This window comes from Folsomia candida, unplaced genomic scaffold (assembly GCF_002217175.1).
Source record: "Folsomia candida strain VU population unplaced genomic scaffold, ASM221717v1 Fcan01_Sc001, whole genome shotgun sequence".
In the NCBI taxonomy this organism is placed as follows: domain Eukaryota; kingdom Metazoa; phylum Arthropoda; class Collembola; order Entomobryomorpha; family Isotomidae; genus Folsomia; species Folsomia candida.
Genome location: NW_019091193.1, coordinates 5,144,498 through 5,169,452, shown reverse-complemented (window position 1 = coordinate 5,169,452; position 24,955 = coordinate 5,144,498). Strand labels below are relative to the sequence as shown.

The following is a 24,955-nucleotide window of genomic DNA, read 5'->3' as shown; positions in this document are numbered from 1 at the left end:
TTCAATTCCGAAACTTAGGCTAAAAACTGACCGTAATTTGAGTAGAAAAAAGTCAATGAGGGTACAAGCACAACAACGGTCTTAACGTGGCATTGTATTCTTAAACAATTAAAAGGAAATTGCTTCATCTCCGTGAAAGCATGAATTGTTCATATTTATTTTATTTATAATACATTCGACTGAACTAGATTCCACACAATCGTTATTGTAAAACCAATTTAATTTGAAATAACAATTTTTGAAACCCTTGTTGCTTTATAAACATGGAATAAGGAAGAATTCACATACCAAATTTTTGGTTATCAGTTTATCTAACTTAAATTTAAACATGTATTTATAATACTCATCAACAAATTATTAGTCCATTCAATTAATTATTAGATTTCAGCTCATTTAACTTTCCTGTACTTTGTGCGTCTGGATTTCAGGTTGACGACAATTCTGCCTGCACCAACCGAAGCAATAATTGTGTCTGGTCGAGCAAGATTTGGGTTTGATTTAGGAGTAGGCCGGCATTATCCGGTAATTCCGGCCTTTGCGTTGTGGTTGAGTGTCCAACCGTGGATGAAATCTTAGTAATCCAAGTTGACTCTGACGGGGTGGATGTCTTTATTGGGGCGTTTGTGGTGGTACTTTCAACCGTAGACATTGCAGTGGTGTAAATTGTCGTCAAAGGTGCCACCGACATTGAGGGTCCACCAAAACATTCATCGTTTCTTTCCACTCGGAGACAGTCCCCTTAATTAAATAATATCGCATACATAGTTTTAAAATATTATACACATTTGAAATTTCATTAGTTTTACTTGAAAACAGTAATTCCAGAATTGTACAACCCTGAAAGCACGCAAATTAAATATTATCTTGTGGTCATTTTTAATATAAATATGCATGTACATACACAAATGCAGTTAAATCGGTGTACGGTGTTCATTCATTCACATGTAAATACGTACATGCACTTGTCGAATTACTTACGTTTAGCGTGTAATTGAGAGCACACTGCAACTGTTGTGCTACAGAGTCCTTGAACGTATCTTGGTAAGGAGGTCGGGTGTAACGAACATTATAAAAGAAATCCTCCAAAAGAAAGTAATGCTGTTGGATCACCTGGCGCCAATTGTAAGGACGGACGTGCCTTCCCAACGTGCCATTGTAGGACCACAGCTCACTCGTCATGTTTGTGAAGTTGAGTCCCTGGCGAGTATAGTGATTTTCATGCGACATCTCCACGCTGACATTGGACACCGTGATCTTCGATGCTCCGTCAATTGGTGCTAGTCCCTTCGCACTAATCTTTAAGCTCACGTTTTTTAGTTCCCAATTATAATTTCCAATTCCAAAAAGTTTGCCTTAACCTTCCCATCTATCGATGTAGATAAATACGGAGGGTGATTAATATAAGCACTTACTCCCCCTTCCTTTACTGCACTTTGAACTTATTTCATTTATCTATTTGTATATTTGTATATTGTTTGGTGCGGTCAATTTTTCTATTGGAGTGTAAAATTTGAAGGTTTTCACTTTAACATGTACCGCAAAATTGACTTCGGAGGAGTTTCTAAAGACATACGACTCGACGTATGTAATGACAATGCCCAACTTTATTGGTGAAAAAGACATCATTGATCAGTTCATCAGTTAAACGGTACTTTCTTCCGGAAAATCATCCTGAAAACGGGGGCAACGAGTGAAGCAAAAATTGAAGGGAAACCTTTTGCGAACAAAGGGAACATATCTAACTGTGAAGTCACCCGATATTAAATAGTCCTCTCGAGTTTCGACGACTTTCGACAGTTCGGATATTTGAAACGTCTGTTTCAGAGAAAATCAACAAAGCGCTAGACGAACTTTGGATAAAAAAGTTTGACGATGGTCTCCACTTGGATTCCTCGGCTCATATTAAAGTTAAAAATTTGAAATTTTGCACATAAGATAAATCTATACTACTTCAATTGAAGGGACAAAGGACATTCATCGTTGACGGGTTTAAGGTTAAGAGGTTGTCGCAACTAACAATAAGTGTAAGTGTTTATATTAATCACCCTTTGTATAATGCCAAATCAGTCTCATAGAATCCACCGACGACTAAAAGTGGAAATGTTATTGAGTAGTTTGCAATAAATGTTCCATTTTCGTCGAGAAATTCTGTAAAGATATTCTCCTGTCCATCGAATCCAATAGCTGTCGAGTTTCTGTCAAACATGAAAAGTTATTTAGCGATATACATAATTTGGTTTATTAGACTAGATATTTATTATTCATGATGAAGTATGTATTTCTCGCCACGTGCAAAAAGTATTTGCATTATTATTACTTTGAAATGCATGTAATGCCCGTATGTTTTTGTGAGCAAATGAAAACTCTTCCAATCAAAACCTCATCGTTTTAACCTCATCGTTTGTCATTTCTAGTACGCATACCTGATTCTTAGAAACCCGCCGAATGAGTCCGAGTCTTGATTTCGATATATCACTTGTGTGTCGCTGTCGGGAAGGTTGATAGGTTCCTCCAGATTGATCAAAGCTGCAGATGAAACGAAGTGATCAGGTTGACTCGAAAGTGCGCTTCCATCAGGTTGAAAAGTTGCAGCGAATCGACTTGCAAGATTTTTCACTAAATTGTATAAATATTTGGATTTTTCACTCATTGCGTACATTCTTATGACAATATACTTATCATATGTACGCATGTAAATGTTTATATATACACCTGTGGGATAGCTGATTTGTGTGTTAAGTAGTCTAAATTCGACGTGGTCATCATCTGCAACTTCCGCGTGATGAAGCCCATTCACTTTATTTGAAATTGAACTTGAAGGAACTGATTGAACATTAATTCCGTTCTGGTCGTCGTTTAAGTCCGGTAAAAACACTTGAAGTTCATTGGTGTTTAGACAGCTCAATTCAATCTGAGATTTGATGCATTCATCTATCAGAAAAAATTCAGGAAAACATTGCGCATTTGTAATTTCATTCATTCATTTCATTTGGAACCATTAATCATAATTAACATCGATAATGAAATACGATTTGGTTTGTCAGACGATACGCAAGCTTAAAAATTAATAAAAACGTTCATTGTAGAATTTTGAATTTGGTGAAAACCCGAACGTTTTTGAAATGGACTTATTTGGTTAAGTGCAATATTTTCTTGCTAAGAGAGATAATTTTAAAACAATTGTCTTTAAATTTGTGAAATGGGGCAAAAATTCGAGGAGTTTGATCCTTTTGAAAAAATGTTGCTTAGTGTAAAGCTCGTGCTCTGGAAACTCAAAAATAGGTATCTTTGTTTTTTTGTCTTCGAATGAACTTTTGATAAACTTTTCAAAATCATCTGGTCACTGGATACCACCGCATGAGTAAAGTTTAAATTTTTGTAGTTATTGACCTGAATGTATTAGATCCATTAGACTGCAATCCTAAAATTTACATAATATTGATGTTTCAATGCACAAAATAAGCATGAGCTTGTTAATGATGACTTTGTCTCACTCGATAGAAATTTTGCAAGACGCACTTGGTCATTTCATTTACAAGATTATCTATTTCAACGAAATTGGCCGCGTCCTTCCAGTCCCACCAAAAATAAGTATGGATGTCTTGGATGGATTCGACGGTACGAACCCACTCGGTTATCTCAGTAAAACCAGTACGCCCATGACTGATTAGTGAAAGATTTGTAAAATGGACGTCAGGATTTTTGAAATCAATAGAAATCTTGGCTGAACTAATGGACACATTTCCAACGGGAGGAGCTCGTCCTTCGACTTGAAGAAAAAAATCAAACGAGTTAAGCGACATGTCGTATCGTCCGTTCCCATCGAATGTCATGTTCGGTGTGGTCCGAAAAGTGGGAACATTTCTTAGATCGGTTTGATATTTCCCCTGAACTTTGAGTCGAGAAGCCTGAATTCTTAGTTTCGCTAAAAAGTCGCCTTCAACATTAATGAATTCTATGGTGAAATCATCCTCTATCGCCGATGACCCAAGCAAATGGTGCGACCTGTGTATTAAATATATGAAATACTTAAATTATATTTAAACTTTTCACATAGTATATTAGCATATTCGGCTATCAGTTAAAACAAATTAGATATCGCATTTGCTTATTTTGACCAGTGTGCAAAAAAGGCAGCATTTTTGCTGTTTTGCGTCCCTTTTTGTCTGTTTGATGCCTTTTTGGTGCCCTTTTGCCCGATTGCATAACATATAATCAAATTATTTGTGCTAGTCGCCTTATTTGCATAAACTTTATGTCATTGAGTTTATTCGACATGGAAAGTCCGTATCGTCGAAAATGGGCATAGTGAGATTTATGAAGATGAAGTGACACGCCTGAGTAGGAGGATAGTAAATTATACTGGTTATTCCCATTAGACTTTACTTCGCTCCATTAGAGTGTTGTGTAGTATTAGCAATTTTAACTAAATTTACTACATTAAAATTTAACCGGGCCAATGTGTTTATGATCATACGTCGGATATGAATGAAAAATGACTTTTTCCATTTATTGACCTACAGTCGCCAAAGTTTCTGAGAATGTTTATGATCACTAGTAGGTCACGTAGGTCAAACATATTTTCTCATATTGGTCATATTTTCGGGTTTTGGGACATATTCATATTCCCGATCATATTTCGGGTTTTTTTTCGTTCATTTTATCATTTTTGGCCAAATTCTTAGATTTGGCAACCAAATCGACAGAAAGTGACAAAAAATTCAGTTTTCTCACAATGATTCATTCTGAGAAACTTTCAGAAATTTACGTTCACTTTCGCCTAAGGTGATTTAATTCATTGGGAATGCATTAAATCACCCCAGAACTTGTTTATTTGATAAAAATTGAGCATTAAAAGAAAATATATCAAAAACTTGAGCCAAAAATTAAAAAAATAAAGTCATTTTTATGGTCATATTTTGGGGATTTTTACGGTAATTTTTCATTCATATTTTAAGGTTTTATCGGTCATTCATATCCGACGTCTGTTTATGATTGTCTTTGCATCGTCATCAGCTTAATTAATCAAACTCTGGGGCCAAGGGTCATACTTGAAAGAATCATATGCAACGCAATAAATAACTTTCACTTTATTTTTGTCGAAGGATTTGCGTCCCATCTCGCCCAAATTAGCAAAACGGCAAAAATGCACACAATTTTGAGGGACCCAAGGCAAAAAAGCACTGCCTGCCTTTTTGTCCTTTGACGTATTAATGAAAACCATGACAGACTTGATTGATTTAATCTTAGAGTATTTAATAAACCGTTGCAAACGAAATGTAGCAAAGGGGTGAAAACACACGGAATTGTCTTTGTGGCACGCCCACAACGTCTTTCTGCACTTTCCCGTCATTGTCTCAAATTACCCCACGTCTTATTTTGCCCGTTTTGACACCCCTACCCGTGTACTTCAAACGTACACGACAATACCTTTCAATAGACACCCCACATGACAAAAGTCATTTTTTCGACATTTGACACCTCCCACACGGTCATGGAGTCGTCGCACGTCGAAATGATGGCGATTTCTGAAATCCCCGTCCCAAAATACGTCTAAAACGGTGGACACAAAACATTTGACAATTTTCGAATTTGGCGTCGTCTACACGGTCACACGGTCAGCGCACATCGAAATGATGGCGATTTCTGAAATCCCCATCCAAAAATACGTCTAAAACGGCGGAAACAAAAAATTCGACACGTTTGACCGTTGGCGTCATCACAGTGGCGCCGTGACCTTACGACCTACAACGCCCATCTTCGAACTCATCCCGTCCCTAAAAATTAGAAACACGTTGGCGAAAACCGGATGTCGAAATTCGAATCCGTTCTAAAGTTATCGTGGATACGGACGGACAGACAGACAGACAGACAGACAGACAAGACATTTCCATAAAGGGGTTTTCACCCCTTAATAATATTATCTACACTGGAAAAGCCCATGGTAAATTTGAAAACAATAGTTTTTTGTTCCAGATTTAGGTGGGATGGATTTGGGTGAGGGTGGGGGTGGAATTATAAATGCCGCAACTCCATCCCTCTTCCATGTATTCAGATTATGTATTCAAATGGTGATTTTGAAACTTGTTCATCTCTGTACGTTTTTTATAACTTGAAGATGTGCATCTAAAAATCGATAATTTTTATGTTTGCAAAGTAAGGAGGTTAGAATTTTGATTTTTCTCTTCAATGAGCAAATACCTATTTAATGTGTTCTTATTATTTCTCATATATTTTATTTCTATTTGCTTATAGAAGAGACAAACCAAAATTCTAACCTCCTAACTTTGTAAACCTAAAAATTATCCATTAAAAAAAATAAAAGCTTCACTTAAAAAAACGCAAGTAGCTGAACAGGTTTCAAAATAGCCAGAATACAGATTTATGTATGCAGATTGGGTGACCGACTATAATGGCTAGGCTTTAAGTATGCAAAGTTTGAATCTGGATTAATAATATCTTACCAAGATCCAGTGTACCCAATTATAGAAACTACCAGCCACTCATAGTAATATGGAACGAAAAACCGTAAGTCAATTCCGACAGCAGGAAGGTCAGTCGAAGTTTTAACTGAACATAGTAAATTAATCATTTACTTCATCCCGATTTATAAATTTCGAGATAACATTAATTTTAAACTTACTGTCCTGAACCAATTTGCGGATTTTTGCGGACAAGCGAGTTTCTAGTAGATTACGATCCGAGACAACTGTGATGTGACATTAACAATCCAATGATGTACTTAATTATGAGATAATTTAGACACAACATTTATTCAAGTACTTACGAGGATCTTGACTTTGAAACGACAAAATATCCCCAATTAAAAATATGATGGCTAATATAGCCATCAAAATTACGTGGTCACATTTACCCATTTTTCTCAATTTTGTTTTCTGGATCGGACTTCGTAAATTGTATTTATTTAAGTATGAATATTTGAAACAGTTTTCCTCGTTGGTTTAATTGGATTATGTTCAATTTTCAGATAAGTGATGTATCTTAATTACAAATTTTCCATAACGGAATAATGTTTGAAATAGTGCGGTGGATGTTCTTATAATGGATCCGATTTGGCATCAAAGGCGCCGCCTTTGATGCGGCTTTCATTAACTTTTTATCTATTTATACTGTTTCATGTCACATGTGTAAGTTTGTGGAGATGACTAATTTTTTCGAGTTTCTGGAAGCGTATGAAAATATAGTTTGAATGTTTAAATGCATTTGGCTCAAATCAATAAATTGTGTGAAACTAAAGCCAACATGAATATGGAAAAATTTGGACAATCCAAACACGCATGTAGGTCATGCGTACATACATCACATCTCAGACCATATACTTCCATAAGTATTTACATGCTTCTGCACCAATGTACTGCATTCTATCTATTACGCAGTAGTTCACACAAGTAATTAAAAAGTGTTTACTTACTTGAGTAAGCATCCCGTTACATTATGGACCGTCATGGGCCATGGACCACCAAATGAATTGGTCCATCGATGGGCCACGTGTCACGTGTGATGGACCAATCTATTGCGAGCTATGATCACGTACAGGTTCCAATTGTTAAATTATCTAATCTAGTTATGTATGTATATATTGTTACCAAGACTCATAATAAGTACACGCGTATTATGACGAAATTAATTTCTTCATGCCTCAAAAACAGTTTAAGGTAAACAACGCTCTTCAGAATTATGATTTATTTGTACATTTAATTTTATATAATCTTTATACGTGTGCTTACGTATGTAACTACATGTATAAATTTACTTACGAGTGCTTTCATATTACGGGGAAACAGCTTGAGCGAAGTCTTGCGTTGAATCATCTCAGCATGAATTGGACTTTAGTACAACGCTTATCATAATAATAATCACTTTGAAGTTTACAAAGACATACCCAAAACAAATCGACAATGTCAAAATATGTACCTACTTTCATTTTAATTTAATTTTCATTTTCATTTTCAACTTGGTAATAGGCAGACCAACTTGAAAATAAATCCTGGCTGAATTAAATTTTCTTAAAAATGTTCCCAACTATGCACAAAATTCTTCTGCAAGTTCTCGCTTTTCCACTATTCTTAATATTTGGTCCAATATTTCGAATATGGAGATATATCTCTTTAGAAAGTGAATTTTGGTTGGAAACAAGCTTAAAGCGACATGAAGAAGAGGTTGCAAAAATTGTTGAGCAGGTCAAGGTTTGGATAAAGAGTGGACGGGGGACGAAAATGACGACTGCTCGGCCAGGATGGAAAAGCATTTCTGTCACGAAAACGGACAAATCAAAGTATTTTCAAGTTCATGTCGGGCTCGATCGAATTATTTTATTGGGGGAAAAGGAAGAAGTAAATGAAATAGTAAATATCTTGAAATGCATAAATTTCGAAAATTCAGGTCATAGATACTTTTTTCTATAGTCTATCACAGTCGAGCCTGGCGTGATGATTGGTCAATTGTCTCGCTATCTCTTCAAAAGGGGGTGGACCACCCCCATCGTACCAGAATTGGACTCACTTTCAATTGGTTAGGGCATCAAGTACTGTTTTTTTAATTCCAAATTTCTGTAAACTTGAAAAAACTTAATTCAGGTGGATTAATCTGTGGCGTGGGGATTGAGTCCAGTTCTCATAAACGAGGTCTTTTTCACGAGACGGTGCTCTCGTATGAAATTGTGCTTGCAGACGGAAGTGTCGTCAAATGTTCCGAGGTCAGTTTTAAATATCTGAAACACTTCATTGGTTAGGTATTACTTGGGGATTATTTATACTCTAGGACAAGGAGTCGGACTTATTTCACGTCATACCCGGGTCATTCGCAACGATTGGATTCTTAACTGCGGTCACAATCCCGCTAATCCCTGCAAAGCGGTACAAAGACCAAAAATACATAATTCGTAATTATGTACACCCATAAATTGAGTCAATTCATAGTTGGGAAATTACATCGAGGACTTCGTACCGTTTTTTAGGTGCAAAGTTTTACAACAATTTTTACGAATGTATTTTAGAGTTTGTAAGCAAGCCAAATTAAGGCCTCTTTCTTATTTTATAAATGATTCTGACACAATTTTACAAAAATTACGGAATTTACAATTACCAAGCTCAGAATATAATTATTTCGCAGCTTCGTGAAGCTAAACTACCGACCAACTTCCTCCATCGCCGGACTGAACTCTCTTTTAAAAAGTGAACCCAATCACGACTTTGTTGAAGGCTTAGCTTTCTCCAAGAATGAAATCGCCGTCATGTTCGGCGACATGGTTGACACAGTCGCACCCGGCAAAAGTGTAAACTACATCAATCGTTGGTACAAACCTTTCTTCCATGATCACGCCCACTCGATTCTGAAGAAGGGGCATGACTCGTTTGTCGAATACGTTCCACTGATCGACTACTATCATCGTCATTCCAAAGGAATTTTCTGGGTTATTCCAGGAACTACCTCTTTTACGAGTTATTCCGCATTCATGTTCTTTTTTGGATGGACCCTCACTCCGCACATTCCTTCCCAAAGACTATTGCCGGTCACTTTGTGGAAATTTTTCAGTTCTGGAAATGTGGTTCAGGATTATATTCTTCCTATGAAAAACGCGCAAAAGTTTTTTGATAAGGCGGACGGAATTTTAAAGGTATCCCAAAAGTCTGGGACTTGTCTAAAATAAAATGTTAAGCGATAAATCTTGAAAGTCCACATTTATTATAATCGAAAGAAATTCAATTTCATATCAATAGTACAAAATTATGCAAAATCGTAGGAAAATTTCGCCAATATTATGAACCGAATGATTTAATTCTGATAGATCTACCCAGTCTGGCTGTGCCCTGTGGAACTGAAGAAAAATAAAACCATGTTTCGTTCCCAGGGGGACGGCGATTATCTTGACATTGGATATTACGGACATCCCGCGGCTGCTAATTTTCACCCCGTAGGAACGTTACAAGATTTGGAGAAAGAGTGCATCGCGAATGACGGGTAGTGATTTCTTTATGTCAATTTATGTACTTGCACAGATCACTCATCGTCAATGATTATTACAGGTTTCAATTGTTGTACGCTGAGAGTTTCATGTCACGGGAACAATTTCGCGATATGTTTGACACGACGACCTATGACAAAGTGAGAGAAAGTTACGAATGTTCTGCCGCTTTCCCGGACGTTTATGATAAGGTTGGTCCCAAGGCGAGAAATTTCTTGACTAGTAAGGATTAAAGGTATATTAAAATATATGAAAAAAAACATGAAAAATTTGCATAATCTTTAATAGTCAAGGTTACATACATAACATAAACTCGATGGTATGAGATTCTAGTAATGATCAGTAAAATTCAATCGCCGTAAATCTAGTTTTCGCCCCTATTTAATTTGAACTTGAACCATACCAAATATAATGCATAATATGCATTGCATATTAAATAAATACTTATTGGTTAATGAAACCTTAGAAATTGCGTGCCTTTAAATAAAAGTGTTTCATCAATTGTTAGTGGTACTCATTCATGCATAATTAATTAACAAATTAGTCCTTCGTATTTCTTTGTCAAAAATTCTGAAGCACAGACTCCACCCGACAAATATCACCCACATCCGGTGAGCCTCTTCATTTAAATCATGTCTTATCCATCTTCTTCCCAACTTTCAAGTCAATAGGGTCTTAAGTTTTCTCAGACCTGGTAAAGTAATTTCAAAGTTACAGTAATTTCAAAGTTAAATGGACGAATTGTAACCTTGTTTATATTGTGCGGGGTCATTGGAATGATTGGGGTTGCGTCTCTTGTTTTAGAAAATTACAGGAGCATAAAAACATGTTTAAAATCATATTGGACGAATTTGGACAAATTGACTTCGCCTTGTAAATTTGCATCGAACAATGCTTTAAAGATTATAGGACGTGGTAATTTAAATATGTAGCATTCTAAAACTTTTATTGATATGCATGTATATGGACTTTAGCAGTGAAAAATGGAGTCCATTTTTGGTACGATATTCTATACACTGCATGTAAATATTTCGAAATATGTAATCACCTTAGTACAACTTGACACAAAAGCAAGGCCATAAGACGGTTTTGACCAAGGATTAATAAATATGTAAATAAATGCAGACGGACGGACGTATGATTGCTGAATTGCGCATTAAGTTTAATGTGTCGATACTCTTGAGGGAAAATAAATACAGATTTTGCAATATTCTCGTCGTATTTTGAGTCTATTTGTAAATAATGACATTGTATTTAAAAATTTCTTCAATTTAACTTGCAAAATGGTTAACTGTTCGTACCACTGTGTGCTTGAATTATTAATTAAGTAGGTACATATATCCAGGCAAGAATTAAGTACACACAAAACGTTCGATCCAAATTATATCAATATCCACGCTAGATATCTGTAATTTATATGCTGTACAAAATACCTACATAGATACCACGTTGAGAGGAATATTTAGTCACTAAATACGCAGACACCATTGACGTCAATCTTGACAACAATGTACTCCTCATATTTTCTCCCAATTTTGAAACAGCATCTCAGAATGTGTTCTTTTCTGAAAGGCCTCCCCTTTGAATATGATGACGAAACGGGTCTAGTCGTAAAAACCAGGTGTCACGGCACAATTATAATTTTCAAATTGCAATGCCTCCTCTCTGTTCTGTACTGCTCAGCCATGTTTCTCAACTTGGTTATCGGGCCGTCAACTCTGATCGAAAAATTGAAGGGGGTAATTTTCTTTCTGATGTATTTCAACACAACGATTGCTCGATGGAACTACTCACTCGACCCGACGCCGATCCAAGTTATCAATTCGTTCCTCAAGTATGAGGCGACTACATTGCGAGGTACGATTTAGATCCAGCCGTAAAATTATTGAGAAAATTCGTTTGTTTGTGTCAAATTTTGTAAAATTTTGTAAAATTTTGATTATGATTAAAAAGTTCCAGTTAAGATACATACATAAATCATAATTTTACCAAATTCACTGCGAAACTCATTAATTTTGGCATTTTATTTAACTTTAAGGTGCCCAGAGATCCATGCCACCATCACGATCTGCCCTCGCAATGACGCTGTACATGCGAATTGTCGAAATCTCAATAATTTTCATACCTGGAATGCTCATCCTAATCTTATCGTATCAGCCGTGTCTGCCCCCGTTCATTTTGTCCATGTCGAGAAGTTGTGAATCGACATATTTCACACCTTGGACATGTTGTCACCGGGTCAGAAAATTGATGATCGTAGGCGTGCACTTGTTCGAAACTTGGATGGGATTGCACATCATCGTTTCAGGGTATACTTGGCTGGGTTTCGCACTCTTTGCAGGAATTACATGCATCGTACATTACTTCAGGATACTGGAAAGGTATGTAATATACATAAGATTTCTATTTTACGTATTAAACGAACGCGTTCATTCGGCCGATCTAAACTTATTTGAGATAACTGGGACAACTGGTCACGCATAATTATTTATGACGAAATGTCGAATCTGTCTGAATCAGACAACTTAAAAAAATATTTTCTTGTACACTTGCAAAAACTGTGAGTGACGCGAAGTGTCCCATTGTTAAATATCTACACATCCTAAAAGCTTAAAAATGCAATATTTTTAACAGGGAAGCTTGCGCAATCTTCAATTCACGGGATTACGAGGAATGCATCAGCTTCTACTGGCAGATTCAAATCCTAGAGAAAATTTTGAACTCATTCTTGAGTGCTAAAATCGTCCCGAGCACGATTCTAACGCTTCCATTGCATCAGATTATTGCTCAATACGTTTGCATCAAACTGCACGATGAGATCCCGCTGCCGGGATTTGTCGTCTTTCCGATCATCTTGTTAGAAGTGCTGGTAGTCAACATTTTGGTGTTCACATTGGCCTCATGGGTGCATAACTCGTCGCAAGATATCATTCAAAAGTTGGGCGGAAAATTGATCTGCCCTGGACGAAATGTCAGGTTGAGAAGAATGATCAAGGCGTGTGCCGTCCTAAAGGTCAAATTCGGGTCAAACTTTGTAGATAGAGGGACACCGCTAGTCATTCAGGACTTCTGCTTGGGACAAACCTTGAACTTAATTTTGATCAAGGGCAAGAAAACTTATGGATAAGATGATAATTTTTCGAATATGCATAAAATTTCATAGTTTTATGCTGTTGTGTTTATCTATTAAGTTTTAATTGCTTGCATATAATTGCATGAAGTTATTCAATATTTATCATTTAGAATCACTAATAGCATATATATATATATATACATACGTACACTGATGCGATCTATTGTTCGTCAAAGGGAACGCCATTTGGTAAATCGAGGTTCTACGAAAAACAACAAGTTATATTCTTATGATTATTTTGGCAATTAGTAGACAAATTAACTCGGAATATCGTGACCTAAATTCATTTTCCACAAAAAATTGTGTATGGGGTAAATAAAGATTTTTCCGAGGTAACTTAAAATCAACCTGGAAACAATTGTTCGTCATTTTGGTGCTTTCCTTGAAAACAACCTCGTTTTTGCTGGTGCGTATTTTTTATATTTTTTTAATATTTAAAATTATTACTTTCCTTCATTTAGCATGAATTCTGATGTAAATAGATCATGCCGAGGAGTAGGAAAGAGACGTCTTTTGATATTCGGAACCTGGTCATTAAATATCACGAGGGAGACGATAATGGCCAGAAAACTCAGCAGGAAATAGCAGCATTGCTAAAAATTCCTCGCACGACGGTTCAGTATATAATTAAAAAATATAAATCATCTGGATTAATTATAAACAAGCAAGGTAGAGGTCGAAAGCCAATATTTTCCGTGAAGGAGAAGCGCGCCATTGTCAGGAAAGTGGCCGCCAACCCCAAACTGACGATTTCGAAAATCAAAGTTCAGGTTGAAAATGAAACAGGAAAGACAGCCAATCGGAAGACCATAGCGAACGTGCTGAAATCTAGAGGATTCAAGAGTTGCAGAGCTAGGAAGAAGCCTCTCATATCCAAAGCAAACCTTAAGAAACGACTTGCGTTTGCTAAAGAGCATGTCAACAAAAATCAAAATTTTTGGGATTCAATTCTATGGTCCGACGAGAGTAAGTACAACATTTTTGGGTCAGACGGGCGTGCCAGGGTGTGGAGGAAGTCTGGGGAAGCTCTTCAAATGAGAAATTTGAACCCCACAGTCAAACACGGAGGTGGAAGCGTAATGATTTGGGGGTGCTTCAGCTCTGCCGGAACCGGAAATCACGAATTTGTTGATGGAATTATGAATCAGCACATGTACCAAGGTATCCTAGACCGAAATGTTAAACAATCTGCGACGAAACTTTGTCTAGGTCGCCGGTATATCTTCCAACAAGACCGTGATCCCAAACATACCGCCAAAACAACTTGGGAATTCTTTAAAAAAAACAAAATAAAAGTCCTAGAATGGCCTCCTCAAAGCCCGGATCTTAATCCCATCGAACATTTGTGGGACCACATTGAGAGAACGATTCGAAAAAGTGAAATTTCTAGCAAGCAGAGCCTGAAAACCGCAATTTCTGACGCATTTCAAACCGTGACCCCGGAAGTGACCCGCAAACTTGTGGAATCGATGGGGCGACGCTGTCAGGCGGTTATATCTGCTCGGGGAGGACCAACTCGTTATTAAATATCACTTGTTGTATTAAATTGTTATGATTTATATAAAAATTTGAAATTTAATACAAATGACGAACAATTGTTTCCAGGTTGATTTTAAGTTACCTCGGAAAAATCTTTATTTACCCCATACATAATTTTTTGTGGAAAATGAATTTAGGTCACGATATTCCGAGTTAATTTATCTACTAATTGCCAAAATAATAATAAGAATATAACTTGTTGTTTTTCGTAGAACCTCGATTTACCAAATGGCGTTCCCTTTGACGAACAATAGATCGCATCAGTGTATGTACATAAATTTCAACAGAAAATTAAATTTTGAAATTAAAACGTGCAAAAACTAACTACATACAACCAGTAGCATTGATGGGAAATCGATCCAAACTATAATTTCTATTTCCTAACCTTATGCCTGATATTATTGGTGGATATTGCATAAATAAATACTCGCAAATTATATTAATAAATTATGATGAGTACATTGGCGGAGGTTAAAACTAAAACTAAAATTTACTTTACACAGGAGGCCAAATAATTCGATTTATGTACATTCCTCTACGTATTCTTTCAGCTATTTTGTGTATACAGGTAACATCGTACATAAATTCTTGGGACTGACTTAAATAGGTTCTTTATCTGCAAAAATGTGCCAGTTTGTATTTAATAAACTTGTTATAGCATACGTATTTGAGGCAGATTATGAAAGTAAGTAGTATCTACTGGTAAAGTTGTCTAAATATCAGTATCTAAAATTCATAACAATTGTGGTGTTCATACTGTACATATATTTCTAATTAAATGCGTAAATTATAGATTCATCATAAATTGTGTAAATAAGTTATTGTTCTTCTATAATAATCCTGGCCCCCATTTCACCCACCATCATGGATGGAATGTTCGTGTTGCCGTTGGGTGCTCGGACAAAGACGGAAGAGTCAATAACTCGAAGTCCACTGGTGCCAAACACTCTGCAAAAAGTTGGGAAAGGTCACTAAAATTGGAAGTAATTTGTACTACTCTTATTCTCACCTTAATTTGGAGTCCACTCCTGCCACGGTGATATTAGGTCCCATCCGACAGGTTGAGGTGGGATGGTAATACGGCACAGCGGTCTGATGCACGTAACAACGCCAGTGTTCCCGAGATGGAAAAGTGTACTGGGAACAGGCCGGAAGTAGAGGGACATTTTCACTCCACTTAATTCCGAGAGATTGAAACGTCGACGAATTGAGGAAAATGTCCGTCATGAATTCAATACCTGTGTAAAGTATGTATATTTTAAACTCATTAGTAAATACAAAAATATAAATTTCTGACACTACGTGCAAAATGTTCAACAAATAATTCATTTTCAAATTTTATAAATTTTCTTGGTTCAAAAATCATGAAATTTTCAATGGAGACAAGCAACGGTCCCAAAAAGATGGGAATCTTAGTGAGGCTTGGTACAACTACAGATATTAAATATATTTTCCGGAAGAGAATTTGCCTCACCAAGATTTCCATCTTTTTGGGACTTTGTTTATTTAATATTTGTAATTAATAGTTTTTTGGATGTTTTGTTGTCAATGGTGTTGCTATTTTATTTATCCAGTTTTTTGCACCTCTCATAGGAAAAACTTTGTCATTTATCAACCAATTTGGATCATTCTAACCTTAAAATTTGCACAAAAATTTGCTCTAAAATTTGTGCAATTGGATTTTCGCTGAGATATGCCAGTAATTAACTATAAATATAAATGTGTTTCTACGGGTAAATTTTTGATAATAAGTCGGCTGAAAATCAAAAATTCGCTAAGTCGAATCGATAAACTTTTTTAAATTGTCTCAAAATGATCTGTGCAAAATTTCATCCAAATCGGTTGAGAAATGGCTGAGATATCGTAAAATGTCACTTTTTTTAACGATATTAACTGCATACTTAGTAATTTTTTCGTTGTTAGGTATTTGCCTCACTAAGAAAAATACCTTAAAATGGATGAATGAAATTGGTAAGTTATAAATAAGTTTTATAAATACATACGTAAATTTTATCTTCGCATTTTTACGTTTCAACATTTCAAGATTTTTCATACAACACTAAAATGTAACTTACCATCAAGAATTCTCTCCACGTCGTAAATATTTTCAAAGAATTTTCCATCGATTAGCACATCATCTGAATAATTGCCACTCGCCAATCGTACCGTTCCCACCTGTTCACTCCGAACTAGTTCAATGTCGAAAAATATTGTTTCCTCTTCTACCCCATTTCCCGGCGTGAGAACTTGTTCGTGGATATAAACATGTAAATCTGGCCAGTTCCTATCGTTGTAATCGGAGTGGGTGCTGCTAATGTATCCATTGGCAATTTGTGGGGCAAAATTAGCGAATCCAATCGACGTTGGGAACATTAGGAGTGGTCCTGCAGCAGAAATATGTAATTAAACCTTGGCAATTTCAAGGATCGGATTTTCACCAGTTTTATGTAATGTATGTACCTGTTCCTGTGGTCACAAATTCTGCCACATTTTCCGGCGTTAAATAATCCACTAATCCCAGCGACTTGTTGATTGCGAACGGGTACGCCGATACGCCAGGATGATCTTGGAAATTACTTCCAATCGCGGGAGAGTCAACGATTACAGGAATCTGTACGACAAATTATTCGGAAATTTTGGAAAAGTGTTCTCAAATTGAAAATTCCTCTTACTGAATGTTCCTCTAAATGTTGTCTTGGTCCGATACCGGAGAGCATGAGGAGTTTTGGCGTGTCAAAAACTCCAGCCGACAAGATTATCTCTTTATTTGCACCGACATATCGTTCCTGACCATGTCTCATGTAAGACACCCCGATTGCATGATTTGTCTCATTGAAGTGAATCTGCAGATTTTTAAAATAATTATTAAAATATATATTTAATTATTTTTCATACAATTAAATAATTATTATGTTCACTAACCTTCGTTGCCCATGCGTACCTATAAATCTTAAAATTTTCTCTGGCTTCAATCGGCTTGATAAAGGCGTGGTAACTACTCCATCTTAATCCGTCCTTAATATTGGAGTCAATTTTCGAAAAACCGTAGGGAAACAGACCAGAATTTAGGTCACCAATCGGGACACCTTTTTCTTCCAGGGCTGCAAATAACTCGTCCACTCCAGGCAGAAATTCCAACTTTCCGACATGCATTTCCCCTTCTGCGCCATGATTTGGACCTGAGACACAAGTTAATCACATTAAAATTTGGGTCAGGATTACATACAATTTTTTATTTCATTTTACTTGAATCGTCTTCATAGAAGCCGTGATAATTTTCCAAGCTCTTGAAAGCGTCCAGCACACTGGCGAAGGACCATCTCGTATCGTTCGTAAATTCTGCCCAGTAATCGTAATCTTTTGGGTTACAACGATTGTACAGGAGCCCATTTACAGAACTACTTCCCCCAAGGGCACGACCGCGTGGATATGCACAAACCTGGACCAAATTACATTTATTACAGACTATACAAACTGTACAAACTATTTAATTGCAATTCGTACGGATTGGTCAAAATTAGTAATGCCTAAGCCATGTAAAAAAACAGGGTAAGCATAATAATTGAAAAGAAAGAAGCTCTTATGTAGTGACCCTGACCCTCCAAGTTATGTATGTAAAATTAAAATAGTCCCTGCCATTTCAAACAAATAAAAATAAGTCACACTGGCAAAACTATTTACATGCGGTATTAGATAGACAAGCGTTACACGCACTTGGTGTTGTGCTGTGAATTCTCAATTTGTACAATAAAAAAAAACACGAGTCATGTCATGTTATAGAAAGATAAGATACATACATACATTGTAATGATAAGTTAAATAAATAATGCAAATTTCCATACTCTTATCAATAAAAATTACACATTTTCGAATTTAACACAAGTAAGCCAAGTCCTTAACGTTTACTTACTTACCCCACCATTTTGAAGGCACGCCCTCTCCTGCGGCACACCCACATATTTCATCACCATTTCACTCTCCCACAGCAACAATTGCGCCAGTGGAATCTCACTCGACGGATTTGGATCGCCCCCTCCTTCGAGCAAAAGTACGGTGTAATTCCCATCGGCCGACAACCTATTCGCCACGACCGCGCCGGCCGCACCCCCACCGACAATTACGTAGTCGTAGTATTCCGTAGGGCCCTCGCCCTCCTTGTTTGCGGATGATAACGTGTGGTCACTTATCCTTAATATTTCGTCGTACAGCTTAATCTGTTCGATGCCATTGTTCTGGTGAACAGATTTTTGCCAAATTTGAGTCGGATTTCCAGTCAGATGTATTATCGCGATGGCGAACGGGATGGAAAACCGGGCCAAAAAGTCGGCCAGCATTGTTACAAAAATAAATAAAATGTTTCTGGAAAGCCCACTCCGCAAAAAAAAGAAACTTGTTCCAGGTACAGAAACGTGTCAGTTTTAGTTTAAGTATTAAGTGTCAGGTGTGAGATTCCCATTATTATTAATAAATTCACACTCAAGTAGATTACAGGTGGAGATAAGGGTCGCTTGTTGCTCTTAAATTTGCTTATCAAAATAAATCCATTTATTTAATGTATTCCATCAATCAAACTGTCTCCGGGATGTGAAGGTTTTAGTGTGACAATCCATCTTCCAAACGTTCTTTTGATACTTTTCAGACAAAAGTACTTGGAAAGTAACGTAGAATGCATATTATACACCAAATTTCACAACACACCGTGACAATTCATAACTTCTAAAATGTAAAACCAGATTCGGATCTTCAAGATGTGCAATTTCGCAATGCGACTCAAAGTACACACATGCGTATTTATTTCTAAAATATGAATACCGGCCACGACTATATATGCACATCGCAACTAATTGACCAAGCAGTGTGCGAAATAATCTTGTCAAGTAAAATCATGCCATTTATTGGACAAATTTTTTTAAAAAACCTATGCTTTTCCAGCACAACGTTTTGTAAAATCTGGCAAAACCTCACAATGTATATTAATGAACAATGCTCAATTTTGCGATGTTTGTCAGCTAATGTAGATAAGTACATATGTATGCGTAAGTTGCTATAAATATATAGACACATCCAATGAAAAATTTTCAAAATACACAAAACACGCATTCTACTAGTAAGTATTTACATACCAAAAACTCTTTTTATTTAACGTTTTGTATAAAATTCAATGATAATAATTTGGAAACTAATTTTGTTCTTCAACGTGCATTTCATGGTACACAGGTTTGGTTGGCCTCGATAAAGTGATGGTCTATTCCTGGCCCTAAAGTGTCTTGTGGGCATCGATAAACAACCCGGACATAGCGACGATAGTAGTCATACCAAGAGCAGAGGATAAAGTCACAATCTGCGGTGGGACAGTACGTGGCCCGCATGGACATTGGAATGGCAAAAAATCCATCTCGTCGACACGGGTACGGCTCCGTTGCGATCCCAGAAACGCGAAGTCTGTCGCCAAGTAAGCAAAATCCGATCAGACCAAGGAAAATCTGCAAATTTCGTACACATTATTTTTTATTGTCTTAAAACTGTTTGCAAAATCTTACCAATCTGCAATAAATTGCCATAGCTGTAACGTTTTTTAAAGTCTTGTCACCTTGTCACAAGAAATTGGCACTTTGCCATGATTCCTGTCTTTTTATACAACTTTGTTCCTCGCGTCGGCAAAAGTAGAGATTGTTTAACTCCGCAATTAAATCCAAGTAATGTTTCGTGCTATCTTGATTTTATTTTACTTATTGAGCAAGTTATTGGTTCTTATCTGAACACGAGCTGAATTGCATAAGAAATAATATGGAACATGTCAAAGGTATTTGACCCACTTTTGCGTGCAAGCAGATCTAGATTAATTTCTATTTAGTTTCCCTCATTTTCATAAATACATACATATACCTGACTAAACAGGTAACAAATCACTTTATCACACCATGGCGACATAAATATTTGCAATGTTTGCAAAAACAAGTGGTCCAAACAGGAAAAATACAGACGATGTGTCCTCATTCATTCTCATTTCCTGGGTATAATCTGCTCTTCCAAGAGGAACGGATGTAGTTAATCATGGTAATGACTTTTTTAAGTATGTGTCGCGTCCCATAATTTAGGTGAATATCCAAATAAATAATGCAAAATTACAGAAAAATATATACATGTAAGCATGTGCATATCATCTTCATCTTCGATTGTCCAGCTAAATAAATTGAAAAGTTAATTAAGTTTATTAAGTGATGATGATCTAAATTATTGGCATAAAAATGCAAACAATAATAAAAATAATTGATTGACGGTCACAATTACACAAACAAATTGAACCCGATCAATGATACGAAAGCTAACATAATGCTTTATTGTCCAACATGACTCGTGTCTGATTAAATATTGACATGACATTCAATTATTTATCCAGAATCGTATGACCAATGTCACTTAAATACATGCCAAAAACACAAGTGCATTGTTCATCCACTTATCCAATAATACACGGATCGGGGTAAAATATCGTCACATAATAATTCACAAAGTGGATGGATGGATGGATCAAATTACATTCCGGGATTACCAAACATCCTGGAAAGTCCAATCTTCTTCCAGGCATTGGATAAGTGCTTATGCAACCCAATCCGATACCTACTTACAGATAATCCATAATCGTCCCCTAAAAATAAGCCGCATTCCAGACTCAATTAACCCGACGTGGTATTATCATCCCCTATACGGAATTGAATCATCCATCGATAAGCTCACCTTCACCCGTGCTTGGTCGAGGTGACAATGCACATTTTATACATGCATGTCCTCGTCCAGTTCAACTCTTTCGCAACCATTTGACCATCACTCATAATCCGATGACAATCAAACCTACACTCATCAACTAATTAGACAATGGTCCTCTCGATATTCGACCCTTATCTCCAGGAAATTCCACCTCACCCATCACCCCGCAGTTGGGATTTTCCTACAAAAAGCCCCCGTTCCCCGCTCATCGACACAATCCCGTCTCCTCCTGCGTCCCATCGCCATGTCCAAGTTCGTCCTTCTGCTCGCCCTCGCGGCAACCGCCGTCTACGCTGCGCCCTCCTCCAAGATTGAGGCTCGTCTCGCGGCCACGCTCGCCTTCTCGTCGTCAACGGCAAACGTTCTCGTCTCCTTCCCAGGAACGACAGGCCCAGTCCTTGCCCGATTTGAGAAGACCACTTTCGCCACCCGAGGTGCCCGAGCGACCGCTATTGCCGACGCCCTTCGCGCCAACTCGGTCCAAGCTCAATCCGAGGCTCGCGCCCTGCTCGACTCTGCCTCCATTTCGTACGAAGTCTTCTGGATCACGAACCAGATCTACATTCGCAACGCGGATGCCGCCCTCGTCTCGAAATTAGCCGGTCTTCAATCCGTGGCTGAGATCTCGCAAGAGTTCGAAGTCTCCGTCATCCCTCATCACATTGAAGGACAAACCGCCCGAAAGGCTGGTATCTTAGCCGAATGGGGAGTTGAGAATATCGAGGCCCCCGCGGCCTGGGCTCTTCCCGGTGGAAATAACGGCGCTGGCGCGATCGTTGCCGGTATCGATACTGGAGTCCACGCCACGCATATCGATCTTGCGGACAATTTCGTTGGAACAAATTACGGATGGAGGGACGTTACCCTTTTCGGAACGCAGACCCCCAGAGACGACAATGGTCACGGGACTCACACCATGGGCACCATCGTCGGCGCTAACGGAATCGGTGTCGCGCCAGGAGCGAGATGGATCGCTTGCAAGGCTTTGAGCGCACAAGGATCCGGAACCAATGCTGGACTTATCAGTTGCGGACAATGGGTGGCGTGCCCAACTCTGCCAAACGGTCAGAGCCCAGATTGTACCAAGATTCCTCATGTCGTTTCCAACTCTTGGGGAGGCGGTCAAGCTAACCCGTTCTACAATGAGGTTATCAACACGTGGCACTCGATGAACATTGTCCCAATCTTTGCCAACGGTAAGCAACCTTCTCAACTAATTTTACTCTTAAATTGCATATATACCCCTAAAACATATTTTTTTCTAATTAATAGGAAACTCCGGTCCAGCATGCACCACGGCTAACTCACCTGCTGACAGTTTGGCTGGCGTAAGTACACCGAGATCAATGAAATTTTGTGCCACAGGACGATTTGTACCAATTTTGTTTAATATTTTCCAGGTTATTGGAGTGGGCGCTACGACTGATACCAACGGATTGGCATCTTTCTCCTCAAAGGGACCAACCATTGGAGGCCGACCCAAGCCAGATATCTCAGGTGAGTTATTTTATTTCAAGTGTAACGATCAGATTCAAGCAAATTCATATGACCCCGCAAATCTCAAGAACAAACATTAATTGAAAATTATTAAACGCAGCTCCTGGCCAGAACATCCGCTCAGCGTGGCACACCCCAGGCACCAACGCTTAGTGAGTCACCCAGAAAATAGAAATTTCCAAAATTCAGTCATGTATATATTCACATATTTAATTTAATCCTTTAGCAACACCATTTCTGGAACGTCCATGGCTGCTCCTCACGTAAGTTTTATTCGAAATTATGTTATCTAAACTTTAATTTATGAATATTAATTGAAACTTTAATTAAAGGTCGCTGGAGTTGCTGCCCTTCTCAAGGCCCACAACTCAGACCTCACTTGGGAGCAGATTAACGCCAACATGAACAGCAATGCCAACACGCAAAACGTCGTTCCCACCGGACAAAACTGCGGAGGAGTTGACGAGAGCATCTTCCCCAACATGGCGTTCGGAAGTGGAATCGTCAACGCGAGGGCTTCCCTTGCTGCCGCTATTGCTGGAAAATAGATATTAATTACTCATGATTTGGAACATGACCAGTCACTACTAAATTATAATGCAATTGGAGAATAAATCAAAAACACTTTCTCACTCCGATAATTTAATGAATGTATTTTGTTGGGAATTATTTAGCAATGCACAATGTTTGGCATGATAATAGTTTGCATACAGAAGGTATTTTGTAACTGTAATTGTGATTTCTAACTCCGATTAATATATTCGAGTTACTAAAATAACATCTTTATGAAGTTAGTTCTGCCTACATACATATACATGTATATATAAATGAACAAATACTTACATATGTACATGCATATACATGCATGAGTATGTGTTCATTAAATACGTATTATTATCCACACGCTTACGAAAAAGCTTCATTGTGCAAAACAATTTCAGGTAAAATTTTATTTATTTTACAGAAAAGAAAACAATTATTTCAGAAGGCTGGTACAGACGAAAAGCATCCTTTACATAATTTGCTGTAACTAACCTTTCTTCAGGTTTGTAAAATAATTAACACAGAAGAACTATGCAACTATGTATTGAGTATGTGCATACATATGGATACACAATAAATCATGATTTATTCGATTAATTTTTATTTTGCTTGGTCAATGTCTTCCTCAGTAAACAATAGTTTACGTGAGTGAAGTTTCGTTTATGAAAACGAAAGAAATGTGAATGCATGTATATTTAATGTACATACAGAAACGTTCCTTTGTTTGTTACTCAATTCGATATTTATACACACACAAATAGTAAAAACATAGGTATGTGTATGGTTTAACACTAACCATCTACCGAAACAAATATGTATGCGTGAAATATGTTATTTATATATGTTGTATGTATGTATATACACACATAAATACTTTTAAACATGAATACATGAAACTTTTACATCATTTCTTGGCTATTTCGATCTATTCTCTCCTTCTCTAAACTGAATCAAGACCACCAAGAAGGTGAGAATAGTTGAGAAAATCTGGAAGAAAATCCATATGCAAATAAGTAATTAACACCATATTAACAAATCTATTCAATTACCGATGTCAGTAACCGTCTATTCAGCGTAAAGAACGAATCCGGCTCAATCCTTAAAGTATCTCCGGACAATTCATGAATCATTGAAGAAACTCTCCCCTTCATTTCTACGCTTAGTAAGTGCTTCGGAATGCGGCAAAATTTTCGCAGTATTTTCCCCTGATTAATTTCCACTTTTCCAGCCTCAGTCCCCAAGTGGTAAATGATCTTCACGCAAAGTAAGATTGGAATTAGTCTGGACAAGGCGGCAATAATTTCACCAGTTGAAATCCAAGTGACGCCAAGGAACAGGAAGGACAAAATTAACACGGAGTTGTACACGATTTCAAAGCTTATCCGATTCGCAGAAGAGGCGTTGTAGCTTTTCAAAATTTTTATTGTTCGATGATAATTTATTATGCAGAGTTGCAACTTCTTTTCATCCACGGAAATTAGTCGAACTAC

At 37.4% G+C, this 24,955-nt stretch overlaps 5 protein-coding genes across 5 annotated transcripts; 3 read left to right on the top strand and 2 right to left on the bottom strand.

The window, feature by feature from the left end:
* Window positions 1–133: 133 nt before the first annotated feature.
* Window positions 134–7,210, bottom strand: LOC110842216. The gene is made up of 11 exons (XM_022087924.2): window positions 6,788–7,210; window positions 6,644–6,709; window positions 6,465–6,570; window positions 3,495–4,005; window positions 3,391–3,421; window positions 2,713–2,931; window positions 2,424–2,616; window positions 2,046–2,195; window positions 979–1,366; window positions 807–837; window positions 134–738 (listed from the first exon to the last, which is right to left on the bottom strand). The coding sequence occupies exons 1-9, from the start codon at window positions 6,876–6,878 to the stop codon at window positions 1,354–1,356; spliced, it is 1,380 nt and encodes a 459-aa protein (XP_021943616.2). The 5' UTR covers window positions 6,879–7,210; the 3' UTR covers window positions 134–738; window positions 807–837; window positions 979–1,353.
* Window positions 7,211–7,822: 612 nt separating this feature from the next.
* LOC110855958 (delta(24)-sterol reductase) lies at window positions 7,823–11,198 on the top strand. The gene is made up of 7 exons (XM_022104430.2): window positions 7,823–8,354; window positions 8,427–8,532; window positions 8,598–8,716; window positions 8,782–8,876; window positions 9,133–9,637; window positions 9,809–9,981; window positions 10,047–11,198. Exons 1-7 carry the CDS (start codon window positions 8,034–8,036, stop codon window positions 10,216–10,218), a joined length of 1,491 nt encoding a protein of 496 aa, XP_021960122.2. The 5' UTR covers window positions 7,823–8,033; the 3' UTR covers window positions 10,219–11,198.
* Window positions 11,199–11,247: 49 nt separating this feature from the next.
* Window positions 11,248–13,112, top strand: LOC118435955. The gene is made up of 3 exons (XM_035852533.1): window positions 11,248–11,842; window positions 12,024–12,366; window positions 12,620–13,112. The coding sequence occupies exons 1-3, from the start codon at window positions 11,494–11,496 to the stop codon at window positions 13,110–13,112; spliced, it is 1,185 nt and encodes a 394-aa protein (XP_035708426.1). The 5' UTR covers window positions 11,248–11,493.
* Window positions 13,113–14,724: 1,612 nt separating this feature from the next.
* On the bottom strand, window positions 14,725–19,168 carry LOC110855778 (uncharacterized GMC-type oxidoreductase Mb1310). The gene is made up of 8 exons (XM_022104202.2): window positions 18,572–19,168; window positions 17,904–18,096; window positions 17,580–17,836; window positions 17,330–17,500; window positions 17,118–17,268; window positions 16,733–17,041; window positions 15,667–15,895; window positions 14,725–15,605 (listed from the first exon to the last, which is right to left on the bottom strand). The coding sequence occupies exons 1-8, from the start codon at window positions 18,989–18,991 to the stop codon at window positions 15,476–15,478; spliced, it is 1,860 nt and encodes a 619-aa protein (XP_021959894.1). The 5' UTR covers window positions 18,992–19,168; the 3' UTR covers window positions 14,725–15,475.
* Window positions 19,169–21,623: 2,455 nt separating this feature from the next.
* On the top strand, window positions 21,624–23,568 carry LOC110841962 (bacillopeptidase F). The gene is made up of 6 exons (XM_022087664.2): window positions 21,624–22,621; window positions 22,698–22,753; window positions 22,826–22,922; window positions 23,023–23,074; window positions 23,149–23,185; window positions 23,255–23,568. Exons 1-6 carry the CDS (start codon window positions 21,670–21,672, stop codon window positions 23,468–23,470), a joined length of 1,410 nt encoding a protein of 469 aa, XP_021943356.1. The 5' UTR covers window positions 21,624–21,669; the 3' UTR covers window positions 23,471–23,568.
* Window positions 23,569–24,955: the final 1,387 nt, after the last annotated feature.

What these genes read in the sequence shown, in the direction of transcription:
- LOC110842216 (XM_022087924.2), bottom strand. Translation starts at nt 6,878, where the DNA reads ATGGGTAAATGTGACCACGTAATTTTGATGGCTATATTAGCCATCATA. An exon ending in TCTTGCAAAATTTCTATCGA is followed by an intron (nt 3,422 to 3,494) that starts GTGAGACAAAGT and finishes TGTAAATTTTAG; the next exon opens with GATTGCAGTCTAATGGATCT. An exon ending in ACAAATCAGCTATCCCACAG is followed by an intron (nt 2,617 to 2,712) that starts GTGTATATATAA and finishes TATACAATTTAG; the next exon opens with TGAAAAATCTTGCAAGTCGA.
- LOC110841962 (XM_022087664.2), top strand. Translation starts at nt 21,670, where the DNA reads ATGTCCAAGTTCGTCCTTCTGCTCGCCCTCGCGGCAACCGCCGTCTAC. An exon ending in CTGCTGACAGTTTGGCTGGC is followed by an intron (nt 22,754 to 22,825) that starts GTAAGTACACCG and finishes AATATTTTCCAG; the next exon opens with GTTATTGGAGTGGGCGCTAC. An exon ending in ACCCCAGGCACCAACGCTTA is followed by an intron (nt 23,075 to 23,148) that starts GTGAGTCACCCA and finishes TTAATCCTTTAG; the next exon opens with CAACACCATTTCTGGAACGT.
- LOC118435955 (XM_035852533.1), top strand. Translation starts at nt 11,494, where the DNA reads ATGTACTCCTCATATTTTCTCCCAATTTTGAAACAGCATCTCAGAATG. An exon ending in TGAGGCGACTACATTGCGAG is followed by an intron (nt 11,843 to 12,023) that starts GTACGATTTAGA and finishes TTTAACTTTAAG; the next exon opens with GTGCCCAGAGATCCATGCCA. An exon ending in TACTTCAGGATACTGGAAAG is followed by an intron (nt 12,367 to 12,619) that starts GTATGTAATATA and finishes TATTTTTAACAG; the next exon opens with GGAAGCTTGCGCAATCTTCA.
- LOC110855778 (XM_022104202.2), bottom strand. Translation starts at nt 18,991, where the DNA reads ATGCTGGCCGACTTTTTGGCCCGGTTTTCCATCCCGTTCGCCATCGCG. An exon ending in CGTGCCTTCAAAATGGTGGG is followed by an intron (nt 18,097 to 18,571) that starts GTAAGTAAGTAA and finishes AATTTGGTCCAG; the next exon opens with GTTTGTGCATATCCACGCGG. An exon ending in CTTCTATGAAGACGATTCAA is followed by an intron (nt 17,837 to 17,903) that starts GTAAAATGAAAT and finishes CTTGTGTCTCAG; the next exon opens with GTCCAAATCATGGCGCAGAA.
- LOC110855958 (XM_022104430.2), top strand. Translation starts at nt 8,034, where the DNA reads ATGTTCCCAACTATGCACAAAATTCTTCTGCAAGTTCTCGCTTTTCCA. An exon ending in ATTGGACTCACTTTCAATTG is followed by an intron (nt 8,533 to 8,597) that starts GTTAGGGCATCA and finishes AACTTAATTCAG; the next exon opens with GTGGATTAATCTGTGGCGTG. An exon ending in GTGTCGTCAAATGTTCCGAG is followed by an intron (nt 8,717 to 8,781) that starts GTCAGTTTTAAA and finishes TTTATACTCTAG; the next exon opens with GACAAGGAGTCGGACTTATT.